The following is a 19,959-nucleotide window of genomic DNA, read 5'->3' as shown; positions in this document are numbered from 1 at the left end:
AAAAGTACAGAAGAATCCTACAATGCAGCAGCAAGAAAGCCTATTCATCAGGATTGGAACCGTTCACCTCTGAAACCTCTATTGGCACCAGTGCCAACTTCTCTCCTGGGGAAATAGCAACTCTCAGGGGAAGATTTTAACTTGAACCACAAATTACCACCCGGAGGAAAAGGGTGAACTCTGCCCCTCCTCCCATATAACAGACTCATTTCTGCTATCCTCTTGCCCCCAGGCTGCTCTTTTTAAAGTAAGAACAAAACCTGGAATGCTTCCATGCATTTAACATATCATAAACTTTTGGCCCTCCGCCAGAAATACTTGGGCAGCACAACCATAAATGCAGCAGTTCTGCAGTTATGTACACATTAGCGGCTTAAAACACAAGGACATTTACCCCTGCTGTGCAGTTGAATGTTGAGGGACACGCCAGAAAGAGCGCAGGGAAGTCTTCAACCAATGTCCATTTATCAATGGTTTCTCCATCCCTGGGGCCACACCCAAACTCCTATTCGTGAAGTGATCATCTGCACATGTGCAAGAAACTGTCTCAAATGGACACACCTCAGCTTAACGGTGAAGTGACTGTGGCTTACCTTTTCGAATCAGATGCAAGCTGGTTTGAGCGGAAACATATCAAGCAAGAAACTAAAGGATGGCTCACCATTAGGGGTAATGTCGTGCATACACGAAAACACATGTACACAGCCTGTCATTCGCACTTTCCCGGGGATGCAAACAACAACAACCCACCCACAATCTCATCCAAGCTCATTTCAGTGCAGGAGGATGTGTGCATGGAACAGTCCCCCTCAGCTAAAGGGAAAGGAAATGCATTTGTAGCTGGCATGTCTACTGGTGCACAGTCGTACCTCAGAAGTAGAACAGAACCCGTTCTGGAAGTCTGCTCGACTTCCAAAACATTCGGAAACCAAGGCACGGCTCCTGCAGCCAACTGGAAGCCGAAGAAGCCGCGTCAGACATTCGGGTTCCAAAGAACGTTCACAAACTGGAACACTCACTTCCGGGTTTGTGGCATTCGGGAGCCAAAACATTAAACTCACAAGGCATTCCAGCTTCCAAGGTGCGACTGTATTTGCTTCTTGCTTCTCCCCATCTCTGTTCCAGGCTGCAGCAGCAACTCAGCCATGCGGATATCAGGTGAGGAGTGCAGCCCCAGAACAATGCTGCTGCCCACATGGGCATCAAAGCGTGCACAGTGTTTCAAATCACTGGTCTTCAGTCTTAACGTGATTGCCCTAGATCCTAGCTCCAGGACTACAGTACCTCAAACTGTTGTCTGTAGCCAAACAATGACAAAATGTCAAAGTCTTGCAACTTCTCCCTATTAAGCAAACATTTCAAAACAAGCAAAAAAGATGGCAAAAAAGGGACTGAACATAAAACATCATTTGCCATATTCTCAGCGCATCTGCAGCAATGGATACCCAACCCTATCTCATTTTCCTGCAGACAAAATATGAAGCCACCAGACCAGATCAAATTGCAGCGTTGAAGCGCCTTTTATGCCTTTTTAGCCATAGAATATGCACAGTGAATCTTTACGGGACGCCACTAGAGGGAGATATGGTCACAGAGACTGCCAGCATATTAAAATCAGACTGCTGCAAATACTGCTGAGACTAAGTGTGTGTGCCTAATGCCTATGATGTGTAGGGGAATACAACAGTTCATTCATCTTGAAATCTGCATGGGAAAATCCAAGATCTCCCCCCCACACACACACCACACATCAGAAACTCCGATCAGATATCCTGGTTTCTCTTCAGATCATATATAAATTCAGATTTGATATTCACGTTTTAAGTTACAAGTGAAGCTCTAGCATAGGAAGTAGAAATCAGCTTTTGAAGATTCTTTCTGAAGGCACAACATTAGTAACAGCACATCTAGCCTGTTTTTATTTTTATTTTTGCATAATTCAACCATCAAATGCCTTTGTTGCCACAATAGCAAACATTCCCTGGAACCATGCTTTCTGCTATTCACTTAATATAAATTTAGCATCAACAGTTGCTGCAAGTCAGTGTATGCAATACTGTCCTAGGTGGACCAACAGTCTAACTCAGTATAAGGCAGTTTCCTATGTTACCCAGCTGGTAATGCTTGGGAATATTCACCACATACGGCTTCAATCACCACACTGTAAGTCTCTAGCATACACAAATTTGTCCAGCCAGTTCAATGCATTTAAATAAGGCATGCTAGTTCTTTTCCTGCGACTCCCTAGCATCTGGAAAACTAAAAAGTTAAATGAAGAGGGGTTCCCAAGTACGTGGAAAGATTTATATTTGGAAGTGAGTGGACATAAAATTCTCAATTAGGGTGCAGAGAAGCATTATTTGCATCGTGTGCAATGTTTTGGTAGTGTTTGTGTAGCCACCAACCTATTTCTCTGCCTCAAAGGGGGCAAAAATGTCACTTACGTATTTTGACACTGATCATCTGAAAGAATCCAATAGGCTAAGAAATGCAGAAACTGGTTCGGGAAGAAAAGCCCTCACTCCAATTCTCTGATTTGCAAAATATGACAAATTACAAAATGTATGTAATATTTAATATCAACTCTAGTTCAGACCTTTGTTTGGTCGGTCAGAGGTTTTTAAGATTCCAGCCATTTGGGAACTTTGCCCACACCAGCTTGTCTCAAGAATAACCTCTCTCTCCAGGTGGCGCTGTGGTTAAACCACTGAGCCTAGGGCTTGCTGATCAGAAGGTCAGCGGTTCGAATCCCTGTGACAGGGTGAGCTCCTGTTGCTTGGTCCCAGCTCCTGCCAACCTAGCAGTTCGAAAGCACGTCAAAATGCAAGTAGATAAATAGGAACCGCTACAGCGGGAAGGGACCCAGGTGGCACTGTGGTTAAACCACTGAGCCTAGGGCTTGCTGATCAGAAGGTCGGCGGTTCGAATCCCTGTGACGGGGTGAGCTCCCATTGCTTGGTCCCAGCTCCTGCCAACCTAGCAGTTCGAAAGCACGTCAAAGTGCAAGTAGATAAATAGGAACCGCTACAGCGGGAAGGTAAACGGCGTTTCCATGTGCTGCTCTGGTTCTCCAGAAGCAGCTTTGTCATGCTGGCCACATGACCTGGAAGCTGTACGCCGGCTCCCTCGGCCAATAATGCGAGATGAGCGTGCAACCCCAGAGTCGGTCACGACTGGACCTAATGGTCAGGGGTCCCTTTACCTTTACAGCGGGAAGGTAAACGGTGTTTCCATGTGCTGCTCTGGTTTGCCAGAAGTGGCTTTGTCATGCTGGCCACATGACCTGGAAGCTATACACCGGCTCCCTCGGCCAATAATGAGAGATGAGCGCGCAACCCCAGAGTCGGTCACGACTGGACCTAATGGTCAGGGGTCCCTTTACCTTTTACCTGGAAAAAAAGCTGTGCATTAGATTGCAGATCATGCTGCGGGGTGGTGTTTGTGTACGAATGTTGCCCTGGACTCCCGGACCTCACCGTCAGTCATTGCAAACTGATGCTCCACCCTACAAAACACCTAATGTTTTCCAGTGGTTACACATTGCAGAGGAGTGGGGGCTGGATTGACAGTAACAAGCAACCTGCCATTGCCATGACTTACCTTCTCGCGGTGGAAACTCTTTTATTAGTTGAGATTCCTGCATTGCAGGGGGCTGGACTAGATGCCCCTTGGGGTGTCTTCCAACTCTATAGTGCTATGATACTATGGTTCTATAAGAATTTGAAAAGCACTCAGCTAGAGTCCTATTCAGGCACTATTCTCTCCTTGCCATCGCATGGTCTAGCCTGCATTTTCCATTGCATCCTGAATGACACTGACCCTATCTATGGGCTTCAAACTGGTGTGTAGTGTGGAATAGTTTGCTGAACCCATGTCAGCATTTCCAGTTAACAAGGAGAAACTATGGGGCTATACTGGCTATGGGGCAGGGGCAGCAGCAGTGTGACTTTGGGGTGGACCCCTTCCCTTTTCCTTTGCACACTTCTATTTGTAGAATATTTCAGACATTCCATTTACTGGGGACCCTAGTTTTCATTCTTTGCCGCTCAGAAAGCTTCAAATGGAATCAAATGGTCTCCCAGCAAAATGTGACACACATCTAACACATGACATTTCTTGGAATAAGCCTTAGAAATGGAATTAGCTGCTTTTCCTGTTTTTGAAGGAAGAAAACAAGGGCGCTCAGTTAGAAATCCTGGCAAACCAAAATGTATAAATCCACCTTTTCCGTGTGTGTGTGTGTGTGTTTTGGTGCAAATATTTCATAAAGAATTATGGCGCATGGAGTATGACAGGTTTATTTATTTGCTTTAGTCTTTGGCTTGCGTACGGAAATTCCATGGCTAATCATAAATTCTCTGTTGAATTAAGAATATCAGAAGAGCACTGTTGGGTTAGACGAGGCTTTGCATCTACTCCTGCATTGTTTTTGCAAGTTGTCCAAGTCAAATGCCTCTAAAACGTTAACAAGCAAGGTATGGGCACGGTGCCCTGGCCAGCTACTGTTGCTTATCTTAGTGTTTTTAAGTGTCAGGTGAGCACAGCAGAGTTTGCACAGGCTTTTCCGGAAGCTTCTGGCAGTAATTTAAATGACTAGACGTCTGGACGCAGAGTAAACTATATACAGGATTTATTAAAATAAAAGAAATCCAGAGTTTCTATGTACAACTTTAAAACTCAAAAACAAAGTAAAATAAATCCTTTCCTCTCTGTCTCTCTCACAACCGATACAGCACCTCTCCTCCCACACTGACCACACTCACCACACCATGTACTGTGCTAGCTTTCTCTGATAACAGGTCTCAGTGCTGATCTCAACCAATGAGAGTGCAGTTACTATGGCAGAAGTAGACCTTGGCTTTCTGCCCAGTGTTAATTGCTTGTCCTAGAGTTGATTGTGTGAAGAAGCAATCTGATGGTGTCTCATGCTACTAATTTAGCAAAACAGCTTATCTCCGGTGTTGAGCATCACTGCATCCTCATTCCAGGGTTTTTAAGCATCCAAAGAAAGGACAACAGCGTGGCCTCTTGCCTGAAGTTACGCATGTGCATAAAACAGTGGTTCACAAAGTGTGGCATCCCACACTGGAGTAGCAAGAAGATTCAAGGACAGTCAAAGAAACATTTAAACATTTCAATGCAGTATGGTATCAAAATATATTGTTTTTATTTGCTGAAGGTGGATAGGTATCTTTTCATAACGACAGCAAGAGCATCAAGGTCAATCCTGTTTGTGATCCAGAATCGCCATTCAGACAAAGCGCTGGAGAAGACTTGTTTATAATTGTGTTTTGGGAATGATTCATGTTCTTATGCATTGCTTTATACTTTCTGGATTGTCCCGTGAGCATATTATAAAGTACTTGTGTTTTGTGCTATAAATCAAGCACTGCTGGGAGTTGTTTCTTTTTGTTTTCCAATGTACTTCTTATGATTAAAAAATCCAGTGTGGTGTGAGCAAATGTTTATTTTCAAAGTGTGGCCCAGAGGGGGGGGGGAGTTTGAGAACCACGGGCGTAAACGGTCTATTGTGTTGTGGGTGAAGGGGGTCATTTTCAAATGAGAAGAGGAGGAGACACACCTCACTAGGACAGCACATCCTTTGCACATGTAAGGTCTTGAGTTCAATCCTTGCTATCTCCAGTTAAAAGGATCAGGGAGCAGCTGATGAGAAAGCCCTCTCCCTGGGACTATGGCGAGCAGCCACCAGTGTTAGAAACTGAGATATGAAAGCTAGGAGCTAAACCAGTGTTTCTCAACCTTTTTTGGGCCATGGCACACTTGTTCCGTGAAAAAAATCACGAGGCACACCACCATTTAAAAAGTTAAAAAAATTAACTCTGTGCCAGCCTATATTATAATTATGACTGTAAGAAACACTTGCCAAATATTGCTTTCCGGCGGGTCAGCGTTGTGTATTGGCGGCCGCCAGGCTCGTTTGCACTGAGCTTTGGGAAAGAGGAGGAGAAATATTGCTTTCCGGCGGGTTAGTGTTGATAATTGGCGGCCGCCAGGCACGTGACAATGCAAATCGCCCTTCTCGTCGCCGCATGTCGCGGCACACCAGCCAGCGTCTCGCGGCACACTAGTGTGCCGCGGAACAGCGGTTGAGAAACGCTGAGCTAAACGACACCTTAAACCTAGGTTATGGGTGTCACAACTGAGCGTCTAGGCACGCTTTTTTATAGCAAGAATACAAAGCTGAAAATGAATGAACTGCAGCTAAAATCTTATGTTCATTTTTTACATGGTCTGGTCTGAAGACTGCAAAAAAACAATGCCATACTTCCCCTGCCCACCCCCCTAATGTTCTCAAGAGGGGTCTCTTCTCCAGTCTTCAGAGAGTGGGTGGAAGTCAGGAGGCAGAAAAGGGTCCTCCTTTCCTTCCACTCTGCAGTTTTAATCTGAAATCTTAGGTGCAGTACTGCGCCCAGAGCTCAGAAACTCTCCCCATGCTAATGAAGTTCCCTGTCGCAAAACACGTCTAGAACAATGAGAATTTCGAACGCTGCCAGCTGCCAGTAAGAGTGGGCAATGCTGGGCTAGATGGAGAAATAGTCTGGCCTGCTGTAAGGCAGTTTCCTATGTACTAGGGTAGAGGAGGAACCTGCACAAACATATTGGAAGTACACAACCTTCCTCACCCCGTGTTTACACTGTAGAAGTTTATAGCACAATCTCAGGACATTAGTGTGTAGCCAGGAGATCTGCTGCCAGTCAGTGTAGACCAGGCACCCCCAAACTGCGGCCCTCCAGATGTTTTGGCCTACAACTCCCATGATCCCTAGCTAACAGGACCAGTGGTCAGAGATGATGGGAATTGTAGTCCAAAACATCTGGAGGGCCGAGGGTTGGGGATGCCTGGTGTAGACAATGCAAGTGTTTCCCTACTTAACGAGCATTCGACTTGCACACAGTCACATAGACGTGTAGCACCAGTAAATAATTATCATATTTTTCCGTGTATAAGACTAGTTCCCCCCCCCTTAAAAAATAATGTCAAAAATTAGGGAGCGTCTTATACACTGATACATCTCCTCCCATTTTCTTAAATCTGAGTCCCCCAAAATAGGGGACGTCTTATAGAAGGAAAAATACGGTATATAATAGTGGGAAAACTGCCCAAAAAATGGTGAGAAAAGAGCAGGAAAACAGCTAGCAATCCCAGAGGCCTTTGCAGCTGCAATCCCATAAGCCTTTGAGGCCTGTTGAAAGTTGAGAAAGGGGAACATTTAATGGCTTTTGAGGTGGCGTCCCCCACTATATGTGATTTCACGTACAGTATACGCATGGTACCCAGTAACGTAACCCCTGAGTTAAGTGGGGAGATGCCGGTACACATGAACATATATTTATTGATTTAACACAGGTGCCTCAAAGGATCTTACACAGAGGCTGTGCCATATGAGCAAAGAAGGTGGAGAAATTACTGAGTCACCACGTATGTTAGGACAGCAACCTCCTACGGAAAAATCGAAGCAGTGTATGCCTGTTTCTATGGAGTGCAGAATTTAATGGGCTGTGTTCCCACAGATGCTTGTCTTTAAAGGAGGGCACGATTGTTTTTTTAAAGGTGAAGGGCATTGAAGAGCAGCAGGGCACTGGATGTGACATTCCCTTGCAACACACACCTGTTAAGAAGGAAGATGAAATTAAATCCACATCGCACGTGTCAGTGCTCTAAGCCCAGAGGGAAGTGTCAGATCAAATAAGGAGAATGCAAAGCTCTTTAACAGAAGGGGGGGAAAGACTTTACTCCTAAAGTACTTTGACACGCACAGGCTGCTCTTTTCCTTTCAGATCTGCTTTCTCTTTCGATCAGGATTTCCCCCAGACCCTCCGCAGCATTTATTCCTATATTTGCATTATTCGGTGGGCAGCCTCAAGACAGCCCGCTGGCCATTGCATGCAGCCCCGGCACAATGGGGCAAGGCATGTTCCCTAATCCAGGCCCCCCGCCCCAAGATGCTAGAGCCACTGGGAGAACACCCCTGAAAGGGCCCCAAACAATCTCGGCTGCTTTGGGGACCTTGATAGTTTGCAAGCATATGGACAGCTGCCTTCCCTTTCCACAAGCCATCTCTCCCTGAGCCTCTTTGGTGATGCAGCCGCTATTTAAAATCCCACCAAGGGAAGTTTCCTATTCCTGCCCAGTCCGTATTGGGCTCAACACTAAGACAGCACAGCAATCTGTGGAAAGCCAATAGGAATCAGGACTCTGTCCTTGCCAAATGCCCAACTCCTACCGGAGACCTGAAGGAGTATTAGCACGCAAAACTGAATATGAAGTTTCCCCCACCCAACGCCTGCTCATCTAGCTCCAAAACAGTGAATACTACAAGGCAGTTGTCTTTCCTCAAGACATCTGCAAGCAGACTTTGGAAGCACTTCCAGCTGTATCCCCACTTACGCTAACGAAACCCACATTTTGGATCCCTGGTGATGGCAGTGGAAGATTTGCGGTTTCTGCCTTGTTTATCAAAACATACCAGATGCACTGCTATATTAGCATGGGATAGTGCATGGATGGAAAATGGCTCATTTAAGATCGCTACCTAGGTAGAGAGATGGTTTTGCACGCCAGTTGAGTTTATTGAAACCTCTTACCTTGCGCCGCTGATATCGACTCCGACCATCAATTGTCCATTCAGCGAAAGGATCTCGTCTCGCAGGCGAACCTTTCCACATTTCCCTGCGGGGCTGTTTTTCTTTAAGTCGGTGACCCAGATGCTTCCAACATCCAGCACAGGACCCTTATGCCCCTTCCTCTTCTTCCCCACTCTCCTCTTTTCACCATAGTCACCCAGAGCAGGGATGTTCCCAAAACTTAGGCCGAGCGCCTCTGTCTTTCCTGGATCCTTGGTCAGGTACAGTGTGCAGATCTCCATATCCACAAAACAGGTACCATGTTGCAGTTTGCCCTCCTCTATTGGGAAGTTGAGTTGGATATACTCCCTCAGCTTCTTAATGGCAGAGTGGCAAAGTCTGTGTTCTGGCTCCTCCACTTCCTCCTTCAGATGGTTTTGGAGCCACCGGTAAAGGATAGGAAGAAACAGCGCCGCGTTCTCCGGAGTGATGGGCATTGTGGCCACGGCAGGGTCCCATTACGTGATGAACTTGTTCCTGGATTGGGTCACCGAGATTTGATCAACGCACCTTTCGGGGTCAAGGGAGCTCTGCGCTTCATCAGCAGCCATACTGAGGGAAACCAAAAGGGCACGCACAGAGGGAGGCCCAAAGTAAAAGAAGAGGAATGAAAAAGTTGCTCTCTTTTCTGCCGGTTTAGCCAAAGATTACAGAGCAGGCTTTTTAATTAAAAAGAATCAAACACAATTGCTCTGGAGAATTCTGCAAGAAGAGGAAGGAAGCAGAGGTTTGGCTCTTTCCACAGCTGTCCGCACAGAAATCGCTCGGGCACTCGCTGCTGCTCCACCAGCAGCGACCATAATTGCTCCTCCACATTCATCAACACCTGCTTGACCTAGAAAGGGGGGAACAACATAGTTAAAACCATAATTCTCACTCTCAAATAAAGGATTTGAGCGCTGTCTGCAATGCTCATTAATGAGAAAGCTTTCCTTAGCGTTATTCTCTTTTCTCGTTAATTCTATAATCTGTTTTTCTATTCATTTGGGTTTTTTTTTTAAAAAATACACTCTTGGGTTATCAGTCATGTTCTAGAAAGACAGCAGAAGAGGAACACGAGCAGGAATACAAAGAAATGTTTATAAATGCACATGTCCTCCTGCAACACTCGGAGATTGTATGTATGTGTTTGAATTAGTATCTGCCCATCTACGTCGAAAAGAGTTTCCAAGATTCTGACAGGCTCTAGCATGGCCATGACATGGAACACAATGAACAATGAGACACAAATTGAATGTGCATACACATATAGGTCTTCATAATCTTGCTAATCATAACGTGTCTGTTTAACTTACACATTCTGCCAAAGTAAAGGTAAAGGGACCCCTGACCATTAGGTCCAGTCGTGACCGACTCTGGGGTTGCGCGCTCATCTCGCATTATTGGCCAAGGGAGCCAGCGTATAGCTTCCAGGTCATGTGACCAGCATGACAAAGCCACTTCTGGCGAACCAGAGCAGCACACGGAAACGCCGTTTACCTTCCCGCCGGAGCGGTCCCTATTTATCTACTTGCACTTGGATGTGCTTTCAAACTACTAGGTTGGCAGGAGCTGGGACCGAGCAACGGGAGCTCACCCCGTCACAGCGATTCGAACCGCCGACCTTCTGATCAGCAAGCCCTAGGCTGAGTGGTTTAACCCACAGTGCCACCTGGGTCCCTTCTGCCAAAGTATGACCCTCCAAATTTGCCTTCCTTATTTTTGCTCTGGGTTGCAATGAATGCAGCCACAGGTTCATCTTCTTTGTTATCACCCCTGGAATTACTGGTGGGATCCGCCTTCAAGGAATTTGTGCCTGGAGACAGATAGTCAGGTCGTGTATCCACAGCAGTGGCCAAAGGAGGAATGACCGCTGGGAGGAGTGCAGAGAGAAGAAACGCCATGGTGCATTTGTAACAGCGAAAGCAGACGCCTTCATCTGCCCCAGCTGCAACAAAACATCTCTCTCCTGTATCTGTCTCTACAGCCACAGCAGGTGCTGTAACTCTCCAACAGTTTGACTTCACCCCCAAAGGTGCACTCTTCCATCGTCTCTCGAGAAAGACAGATGCCAACAACATTATCTTGTGAAACAAATATATAAATGGTAGGCACATTTTTCTTTGTCATAGCTACTTTATCCATTCCCCAGTCGTGCCTCCGGTTCGCGTATAATTCTCCGCCCTCTAATCTCTCTCAAACACACACAACATTCACAAGCTTAACCTCAGAACTGACTGCTCTTGCAACTGTGCTTAGCTCAGGGCCAGTCCTGGAGACGGAGCGAGGCAGCCGCCTCAAGAAGCAGGTGATGCATGATGGGGAACAGCAGCAAGGTGTGGGAAGACAGCTGTCAATGCCACCCCACCTGTTCTGTATCTCCCAAGTTAGCCTTCCCCCCTCAGATGCAATGGGGCATGTGGAATTAGGGGTGGAGGGGAGATATCTTATCATCTACAGCAAAATGTCTCGGGCTAGCCCTGCTGGTGCTCTGCCCTCCTCTCCGCACTTGTCCTCCAGATTCAGCTGATTCCTACAACTGCTCTTTTTGTGACTTCTGAGCAGTTGGAGTGCTACACACACACACACACACACACACACAATCCCTAAACCACCTAAGCAGCAGAACCAATTGAAGGTTGTGTACTTGCTTATTTCATACATTAAAGTCAGGCCCGGCTCGCCCATTGACTCTAGTGGCGCAATGCACCATGGCGCCTGGGCGATCAGGGGGCACTGAGGGGCGCCCCAGCAAGTGGGGAAGCTTCACGGCGGCCTCCCTTTTCCCTCCACCAGCCGCGCCGGGAGAGCAGGGAGGTAAGCGAGCGGAACAGGGCCACTAGGACCCTGTTCCGCTCTGCAGCGCCAGGGTCATCCCTCACCCTGGCGCTGCGTTTCATTGGTAGAGGCGACACCACATGGCAGCACCTCTACCAATGAAACGCAGCGCCCTGTTGGCGGGAAGGAACCCGGCGCGGCGCGGCCTGCCCAGGCACCCCAGCCTGCTGGGAGAAGGGAGGAAGGCTGCACGGAGCAGCAGCGCCCCATCCCCCACTCAATCTGGCGGCATCGGACAGGCCTCTGGCACAGCGCGGCCCCGCTGTGAGGCGCGGGGGCTGCCGTGAGACTCCCACCACCCAGCACGCCAGGTAAGAGTTTTCCTTTTTTAAAAAGAGGGGGGGCACCCGAGGGATCCCAGCACCAGGGCGCCCAAGGACCTTAAGACGGCCCTGATCAAAGTCACAGCTCGTGCAGCCAATTGGTAGGGAGAATTCCAGCCCGGCAGCCTGCATTCAGTTGCATGCAACAAATATGTCCTGATCACAACAGAACTTCCATTCTCTATGCTCTTCCCAGGAGCCTCTGCCCCAGATGTTTGGTGGAAGCCCCATAGTAGATTTGGGATGTGCGGGGGGGGGGTACAGGAAGGGAACAGTCGACTGAGAAAGTGAAAGTCCTTGTACTAACGAGACCCATTATTGTTTTCTCTTTCTTTGCATGGTTTTAGGGGGGGAATCTACAATTTCCCCGCAATTCTACATTTTCTATCTTTCTTTTCACTTCATATTATCCTCAAATAACTGAATGAGGAAAGTGCCCTAACAGTTTCAACCAAGCTACCTTTGGCCTTGCAAACAGAGATACAGAGGGGTCTTTGAATTGGCACCAAGTCCAGGGCTGAAAGGAGAAGAATGACATCTAAAAGGCAGGCATACATGAAGAAGAACAATGCAATGCTAATATTCATCGAGATTACTTTATTAAACCAGTCCCAGAGCATATCCTGATTACATGCAAAGTTTTGTTTCATCCTCTCTAACAAATTGAGCTCTTCCTTCCTTTTACGTCCCTCCCAGCGGAGTATCGAAAGTGTCCTCAGTACCAATTTCCTGGCTTATAGAAAGAGATTTTAAAAAGAAAGTATGTAAGTAAGTAATTACAATGCCCATTGCTGACTCTTCAAGATCTGATTTATTTGCATACATTCTTCAGATACTATTTTTGAAAGACTGTGTATCAGACACATGCAAAAGCCCAACCCACTTTGACATTTTTTTTAATGTGTTGTTCATCTTACTCAAAAGGCCAGGCTGTGGCTCAGCTAATGCTGGAGCTTCTAGAAGGCCAAAACAGATGAGACCCCATTCACTCAATTACATGAAAAGGCTTCTTAAACTCAATTGGTGGTGCAGGGACAGCTAATCTTGATGGGGACCCTGGCATGGGAAGTGAAGAGGCTTTGATTTTTTTCTGCCCTCTGCTGCAGTCCCAACGTGGGGTGAGCCTTCCATGCTATTTACATTGGGGGAAACCACCCATTGAAGCAGATGGCAGCTCCCCCAGGCATTCACTAGATTGGGACCACAGTAGAAAGTAAAAGGTTACGGCTCGCGAACTTGTGCATACCTGCCAGATCAGCTGCCCACCTACGGTATGATTAGATGTAGATGTGGTTCTTCAGAACACTGAACAGCTGAAGACCTCTTTGTGAAGACCTCTTTGTAACCACAATACAATATTTGCATTTACTCCATCATAACAGATTTGCTAAATTTCATCAAAGGAAGAATAACGTTTGCATGTGACCACTCTTAGAACGTAACACGAGGAATCTGGAAATATTAGGGATCAAAAAAGTTCTGGCACATCTGCAAATGTGCTCAGTTCTTTTCCCAAGCCCTTCCTGTGGGAAAAGTTCACAAAAGTTCCTAAGCAATAAAGTTGCTTAGGGGGACTTCCGGTCTGTCGCGGCGGAGAGAAGGACGCAGGGACCTCGCGTGCCGATGTCCCTGGCTTCGCGGAGGGGGGGGGAAGTCCGCAGAGCGAGCGGATTCCCCGTAAAAACACCGGGTAGAGAGTCCCGGTGACTCACGTGCCCAGCGGTTGCTCCGTTTTTTGCGGATTCCCCGCTGCCCGAGAGCTCAATAGAGCGATCGAGAGCCGGCGGGGTGGAACCGCGGGAGCCATTTTGGGCTATATCTTACCTCCGAGAAGTGAAGCTCCGAGTCCTGACCCGGCAAGCGGCAGATTCTTCCGAACAAATTTAAGCTTCCAAAAAGTAAGCGGAATTTGCGATCACGGACTTTAAATTCGTTAATTGGAAAATAGGAGAGGCTTTAAAGAAACGGAAGTCGGTCTCTTCCTAATGGAAAACTGGGAGGCGCTTTAAATAATCTTAAGCTGAACAGCAAAAGGCATCTGGGACTGTGGACCCGAGAGAAAGAAAGACTTTTTGAACCCTCTCAACTCCCGAGTCCGGCACCCCTTGAGGTACAGCATTATCAAGGGGGAGAGTGCTTTGACAGCTGTCAAAAGCTGTCAAGCTGTCAAAAGACCGGGTGGATTTATCGTACTGTTGAAATCAGTAAAGATTGACTGAAAATGTGGTAGAACTATTCAATTTTGGAATTAAGAATGGAGTTGTGATTGACTTAAAAGACAAAGGAAAAGAATAGCCAAAATGGAGTCGACCGTCTGAGGAAGGAATTTTCCAGCACCTCTTTGTTCTCCACCTCCTGTTTGTCTGCGGTCAGGAGAAATATGAAAACAAAGTACTCTCGAGCCTTCCAGGAGGCTGTGCTAAACTATCTACAAATATGGGAGGATATCTACAAGGAACGGCAACATCCCAATTTTTCAGCAGTCGAGGATGAAGTCCAAGTCCAGGATTTAGAGGAAAATTTGACTTTGGAGACTGTGGAGATTGAATCTGGATGCCAGGAGAAACAACTAGATGAAAATTTTAAAGAGGACTTGGACTATAAAAAATATGTTTGGGATGAAGCAAAGCATGGACTTCAAAAGGAAGAAAATCAAGCAGAGCAAGAAAATGAGAAGCAAAGGAATTTGAGGATTAATGGACTTGAAGATCCTGGAGGGGTTGAAATGTGGGGTGATGTCAGGGAGGAATGGGAAAGACAGGGGCAAGGGAGGACAAGGGTCTGGAGACGGATATGGGAAAGAATGGGTGTGGGGTGAATATTTAGTTTAAAAAAATTTTGTTTTTGGTTTCTGAAAGACGGTTTTTGAAATTTTGGCCTGTTAACGGAAATGCTAATCCAATTGGGGGAAAAGACTTAGGGAGAAGAGATGGAGTGTAAAAATGAATGGAAAAAGCTGTGTTTTCTGGAGGGAGTTCTAAGAACGGCTTAGGAAAGAATTTAAGTTAATGTAAATTTTTGTAAGTTAAGTTAGGTTTAGGCAGAACGCTGCCTACTCTCCTTTCCTTACTCTGAGATACTCAGTGGCAGGGAGTGCTCAGAGGGGTGAGGAGGGGATACAATGGAACCTTGGAAATGCTGTGCCCCACAGGTTCCTCTTGTGGCAGGAGGGGGCCTGTGGGAGGGCAGCATGGAAAAGGAGGAGGGTTGAGTTAATAATATAAGAAAAGGATTTTAAACTGAAATAGAAAACCCGCCATAAATTTTAGATTTTGCTTAAGGAAAACCAGGAGGAAGACTATCGAGGAAGTCACAAGTATAAGGTTAAGGTAATAAGAATTGGGGAGTTAAAATTCTCCCCTATTATTGTTATGTTTGTATTTGTTTAAGTAGCTTATGAATGAGCTGGGGGAAACCAATCCTCAGAGCTCCTCCATTCCTGTCCTTTCAGTGGCAGGGGGGGACGAGGGGGGAGGAGGGAGGGGGGAGGCCAAACCCAACTTACAATGGACCCCTTTGATTCTCAAAGCGCACGGGTTTCACTGGTGGCAGAGGTGAACCAGTGGGTGGAGGGAAAACGAAGGGACAGTGTTATATTGTATGTTTGTGTAGTTTGTTTAGTTTTGTTTGTAAAACTAATAAAAATTATTATAAAAAAAATAAAGTTGCTTAGGGGGAAAAAAAACCCCCAACCCTTACGGATTTCTTCCAAGGGCTCATGAATTCTCATTTCAAAACATACACCGAGGGCTTAAGTTTCTGATGATTTTTTTTCCCAGTCTGAATTTTACGTATGACAAAAATCTGAATACTGTACAAAAAAAGGAACACAAGGGGAAAGAATGAGCACAGCAAAATCACTGTGGGGTTGTGTGTGTGTGTGTGTGTGTGTGGTGTTGTTGTTGTTGTTTTGCAACTGCTATAAATTGCACAGTCCTCTAAGGAGCAGACTAGGTGGGTCATTCAAACACACCTAAGAGATGGCTCATTAGGGAACTTGCCTTTATATGAGAATATCTGCAGCTCATAAAACATAAAGGATTCCCTTTTTTCTGGACTAACTTTACATAGGATCATGGACACTGTTCAGTGAGGGAATCAAGAAAACACCTGTGGATGCATAGAATACACTGGTTTTAAATCAGGATATGGAAATGGAACGACCACATTGTTTTGTTTTAATTTTGTTTGCACTGCATTTTGTGGCAATGCTGGGACAATTGAGTATGCTGGCAATTTTAAGGATTTGGGGTGTTTTTACACGTGTGCTTTTCGTGGCGCTCAATTGCTGTTTAGTTGTGTAGTATAGTCTGCCACTTTGTGAAGGTATTTGCTTTAAGATTGGGATATAAATCTACTAATTAGACGTCTAAATTAAATCTAGCTTATTATAAATTACATCAACATCAACCCAGTCCTTGCAGACGGCCAAAGTGCCTGGAGATAAGTCAGGTTGTGCATCCACAGAAGAGACCAGAGGAAAAATGACGGCCAGGAAGAGAAGAGAGAGAATAAGCACTGTTGTGCATCTGCAGCAGCACCACCAGATGCCTTCATCTGCCCCAGCTGCAACAAAGCATGTCTTTCCTGTATCAGTCCCTATAGCCGCAGGCGCTGCAACCTTCCAACAGTTCAGCTTCACTCCCAAAAGGCACACTCCTCCATTGTGTCCCAAGACAGAGGGATGTCAACAAAGTATTCATTACATTTTATTATTATTATTTATACATAAAATATCTATAAATGCAATAAACTGGAATTCCACATCAGGTAATTACATGCCTCGATCACCATCACTGTTACTTGCTTTTCCAAAACCGACTTTCCTTCCTACCGGTATTCATATCTAGGATACTGATTATAAACCGAGACTCTTGGGGTCCCTTCCGACTCTACAATTCTATGATCCTATGAAATGCAAGGGGGTTACTTCTTTTTATACAGTGGAACCACGGTCGTTGAACGCTTCGGGAGTCAAACGTTTTGGTTTTGAATGCCGACAACCCAGAAGTGAATGCTTCCATTTTCGAACGAAGTCGAACAGCTTCTGAGGCACCTTTCTCCATTTTTTTCCAATTGATTTTGCCGGCCGGCAATTGCGCCTCAGTTGTTGGAACGTTTTGGACGTTGAATGGTCTTCCGGAACAGATTACATTTGACAACAGAGGTTCCACTGTAGTACTTCCAAAAAACACACCCAGAAAATCTAAGAACCCTAGAAGTGGTGTAGTAGATTTTGAAGTGCAGAAGTTTTTTCTCATAGCTCAGGCTATCCCCAAACTTTGGCCCTCCAGATGTTTTGGACTACAATTCCCATCATCCCTGACCACTGGTCCTGTTAGCTAGGGATCATGGGAGTTGTAGGCCAAAACATCTGGAGGGCCGCAGTTTGGGGGTGCCTGTCAGAGCTCCCAATGTCACTCTCCCAACGAGAGTCAAATAAAACATCCATTCTCATTCTCTCTCTCTCTCTCTTATACATACAAATACTCTGGAAAACAGCAGTGCCTAGCATAATACCCAGTCCATTAGGATCAGCATGACTGCAATCCTTAGCATAATTTCCTGGGCATAAGCTCCATTGAACCCAGGGTATTTGCTCCTAACTACATAGGTTCTGTCTGTAAAACACACTGAGTTTGAACAAAAGGTCTTCAGCCAGCTGAAATGAAGCCTTTAGCTTTTAATTAGAAGTGCAAACCACCTTGTGAAGAAGAAGCGTTACTATTTATAGGAACCCCGTCCAAGAACAGAAAGCAAAGTACGCTGGCTTTGCCTTATTATGTTTTCTCATTCTTGCCTCTATGCTCCTCTGTCACAAACAATAGTGAAACTTTAAAGCCTCTTTATCGGCTCATTCACTTGCCAGTAGCTACACTGGGCTCTGGCAGATGATGTCATTTGTTCCCGCTCTGAAAAAAGCCCCGGAGCTGTGCTCCCTTGTAATTTCCCCTCTATTGGGGGGTGGGATTTCAGTCTGAGGACTGCACTCCTTCACATGAGATCTTCTGGGGGCTCATGCAGGTGGTGGGCATGGCTGCAGGGGGCTGGAATCGGTGGGGTAACAGAGTGACTCTTACTTCTTTAAAGCTGGCTACATTCCAGATATACAAATATCAGAGGTTTCGACGTATCACACCTAAACCTCAGTCCAGGCAAGGGAGACGCATTAGCAACAGTTCAATGACACTTTCCTAGGAAGACTGGATGCTGCCTTTTGCAGAGTCAGGTCATTGGTCTCAGTAGGGCTGAGCTCAGTAGGGCTTGGCGATATATGATATTATTATTATTATTATTATTATTATTATTATTATTATTATTTATTACGGTCAAAGACCATGGCGGTATATTGACATATCGCCCAAAACCAATTTCAAATCCATATCGTGATATTGGGTTCACTTCTTTTTCTTTTTACTTAGGGGGGATCTACACACAAGGAAAAACCCACTATTAATAAGTCAGAAATTAAATTGTCATAACAAAAGGAAAAAACTCTATGTAAAAATAGCATAGTTGTTTTTTTTTTTTTTTTTGCTTTCTGACACCATCTGGAGTTGCATGTTTATAACGCATTCAAAGCGTTTTTTGACTAATGTAGCTGAGTCCCTGGCAATATATTGCAAATCAGGGATGCGGGTGGTGCTGTGGTCTAAACCACTGAGCCTCTTGGGCTTGCTGATCAGAAGGTCGGCGGTTCGAATCTGCACAACAGGGTGAGCTCCCGTTGTTCTGTCCCAGCTCCTGCCAACCTAGCAGTTCAAAAGCATGCCAGCGCAAGTAGATAAATAGGTACCACTGTGGTGGGAAAGTAAACAGCGTTTCCGTGTGCTCTGGTTTCCGTCACAGTGTGACATTGCACCACAAGCAGTTTAGTCATGCTGGCCACATGACCCGGAAAGCTGTCTGTGGACAAATGCCAGCTCCCTCGGCCTCAAAGTGAGATGAGTGCTGCAACCCCATAGTCGCCTTTGGCTGGAGTTAACCATGCAGGAGTCCTTTACCTTTATTGCAAATCATGATGTATGCAAAAATCACAATGTAGGGGAAACCATGAAGACAGACAATACATACATAGTTCCATCCTTATTTCAAACATATACAGTGGTACCTCGCAAGACGAATGCCCTGCAAGACGAATTTTTCGCAAGACGCATCTGATGGTGACTCACAAGACAAATTTGTTTTGCGAAAAATTCGTCTTGCGAATCACGGTTTCCCATAGGAATGCATTGAAATTTAATTAATGCGTTCCTATGGGCAAAAAAAGAAATTTCAATGCATTCCTATGGGAAACCATGATTCGCAAGACGAATTTTTCGCAAAACGAATTGACTCGCGGAACAAATTAAATTCATCTTGCGAGGCACCACTGTATTGATATACAGTGGAACCTCGGTTTATGAACACCTCGGTTTATGAATTTTCGGTTTATGAACGCCGCGGACCCATCTGGAACGGATTAATTCACTTTCCATTACTTTTAATGGGAAAGTTCGGTTCAGTTTATGAACGCTTCAGTTTATGAACAGACTTCCGGAACCAATTACACCCATGTTTCAGTTTATGAACGCTTAAGTTTAAGTACTCCGCGGACCCGTCTGGAACGGATTAATCCACTTTCCATTACTTTCAATGGGAAAGTTCGCTTCAGTTTATGAACGGTTTCTCCGCGGACCGTCTGGAACGGATTAATCCACTTTCCATTACTTTCAATGGGAAAGTTTGCTTCAGTTTATGAACGCTTCAGTTTATGAACAGACTTCCGGAACCAATTGTGTTCATAAACCGAGGTACCACTGTACCATGATGTTTAGCTGGTGATATATCACAATGTTGAAAACCAGATATCGCCCAGCCCTAATGCTGACTACTGTATAACCATTTCCACAGATTTTGAAGCGTCATAAGGTGCTCTCACAAGTCACCTCAAGATTTGCCATGTGGGCTTGTGGGGGGTGGTATTTGATCTCCGAATATGAGGAACTAGCAGCACAGAGCCTGGCACCCCAGCCACTGCACTCAATCAACAGCTCTCTTAAACTCTGGGAAGACAAAAGACTAGTAAAAATTATTACCAGCTGCAACGAGATGGACTTCCAACATAAATACTTCCAAAATCTATTAATGCAATTACCCTCAATTTGATCCGATCATCACAAGGCTGGAAACA

General features: G+C 45.6%; 1 protein-coding gene across 5 annotated transcripts in view; it reads right to left on the bottom strand.

Annotated features, from left to right (window-relative positions):
• The window catches only part of PDZD2 (PDZ domain containing 2), a 257,816-nt gene that overhangs the window by 180,622 nt on the left and 57,235 nt on the right, over positions 1 to 19,959 (bottom strand). For all 5 annotated transcript variants that reach the window (XM_060280336.1, XM_060280338.1, XM_060280333.1 and 2 more), the window contains exon 2: positions 8,608 to 9,481. In XM_060280336.1, coding sequence (XP_060136319.1) covers positions 8,608 to 9,083 — 476 coding nt within the window. In that variant the 5' untranslated portion in view covers positions 9,084 to 9,481. The remainder of the gene's footprint in view (positions 1 to 8,607; positions 9,482 to 19,959) is intronic.

This window comes from Zootoca vivipara, chromosome 11 (genome assembly GCF_963506605.1).
Source record: "Zootoca vivipara chromosome 11, rZooViv1.1, whole genome shotgun sequence".
In the NCBI taxonomy this organism is placed as follows: Eukaryota; Metazoa; Chordata; class Lepidosauria; order Squamata; family Lacertidae; genus Zootoca; species Zootoca vivipara.
Note: the sequence above shows the minus strand (reverse complement) of the source record. Positions and strands in the feature narration are given on the sequence as shown.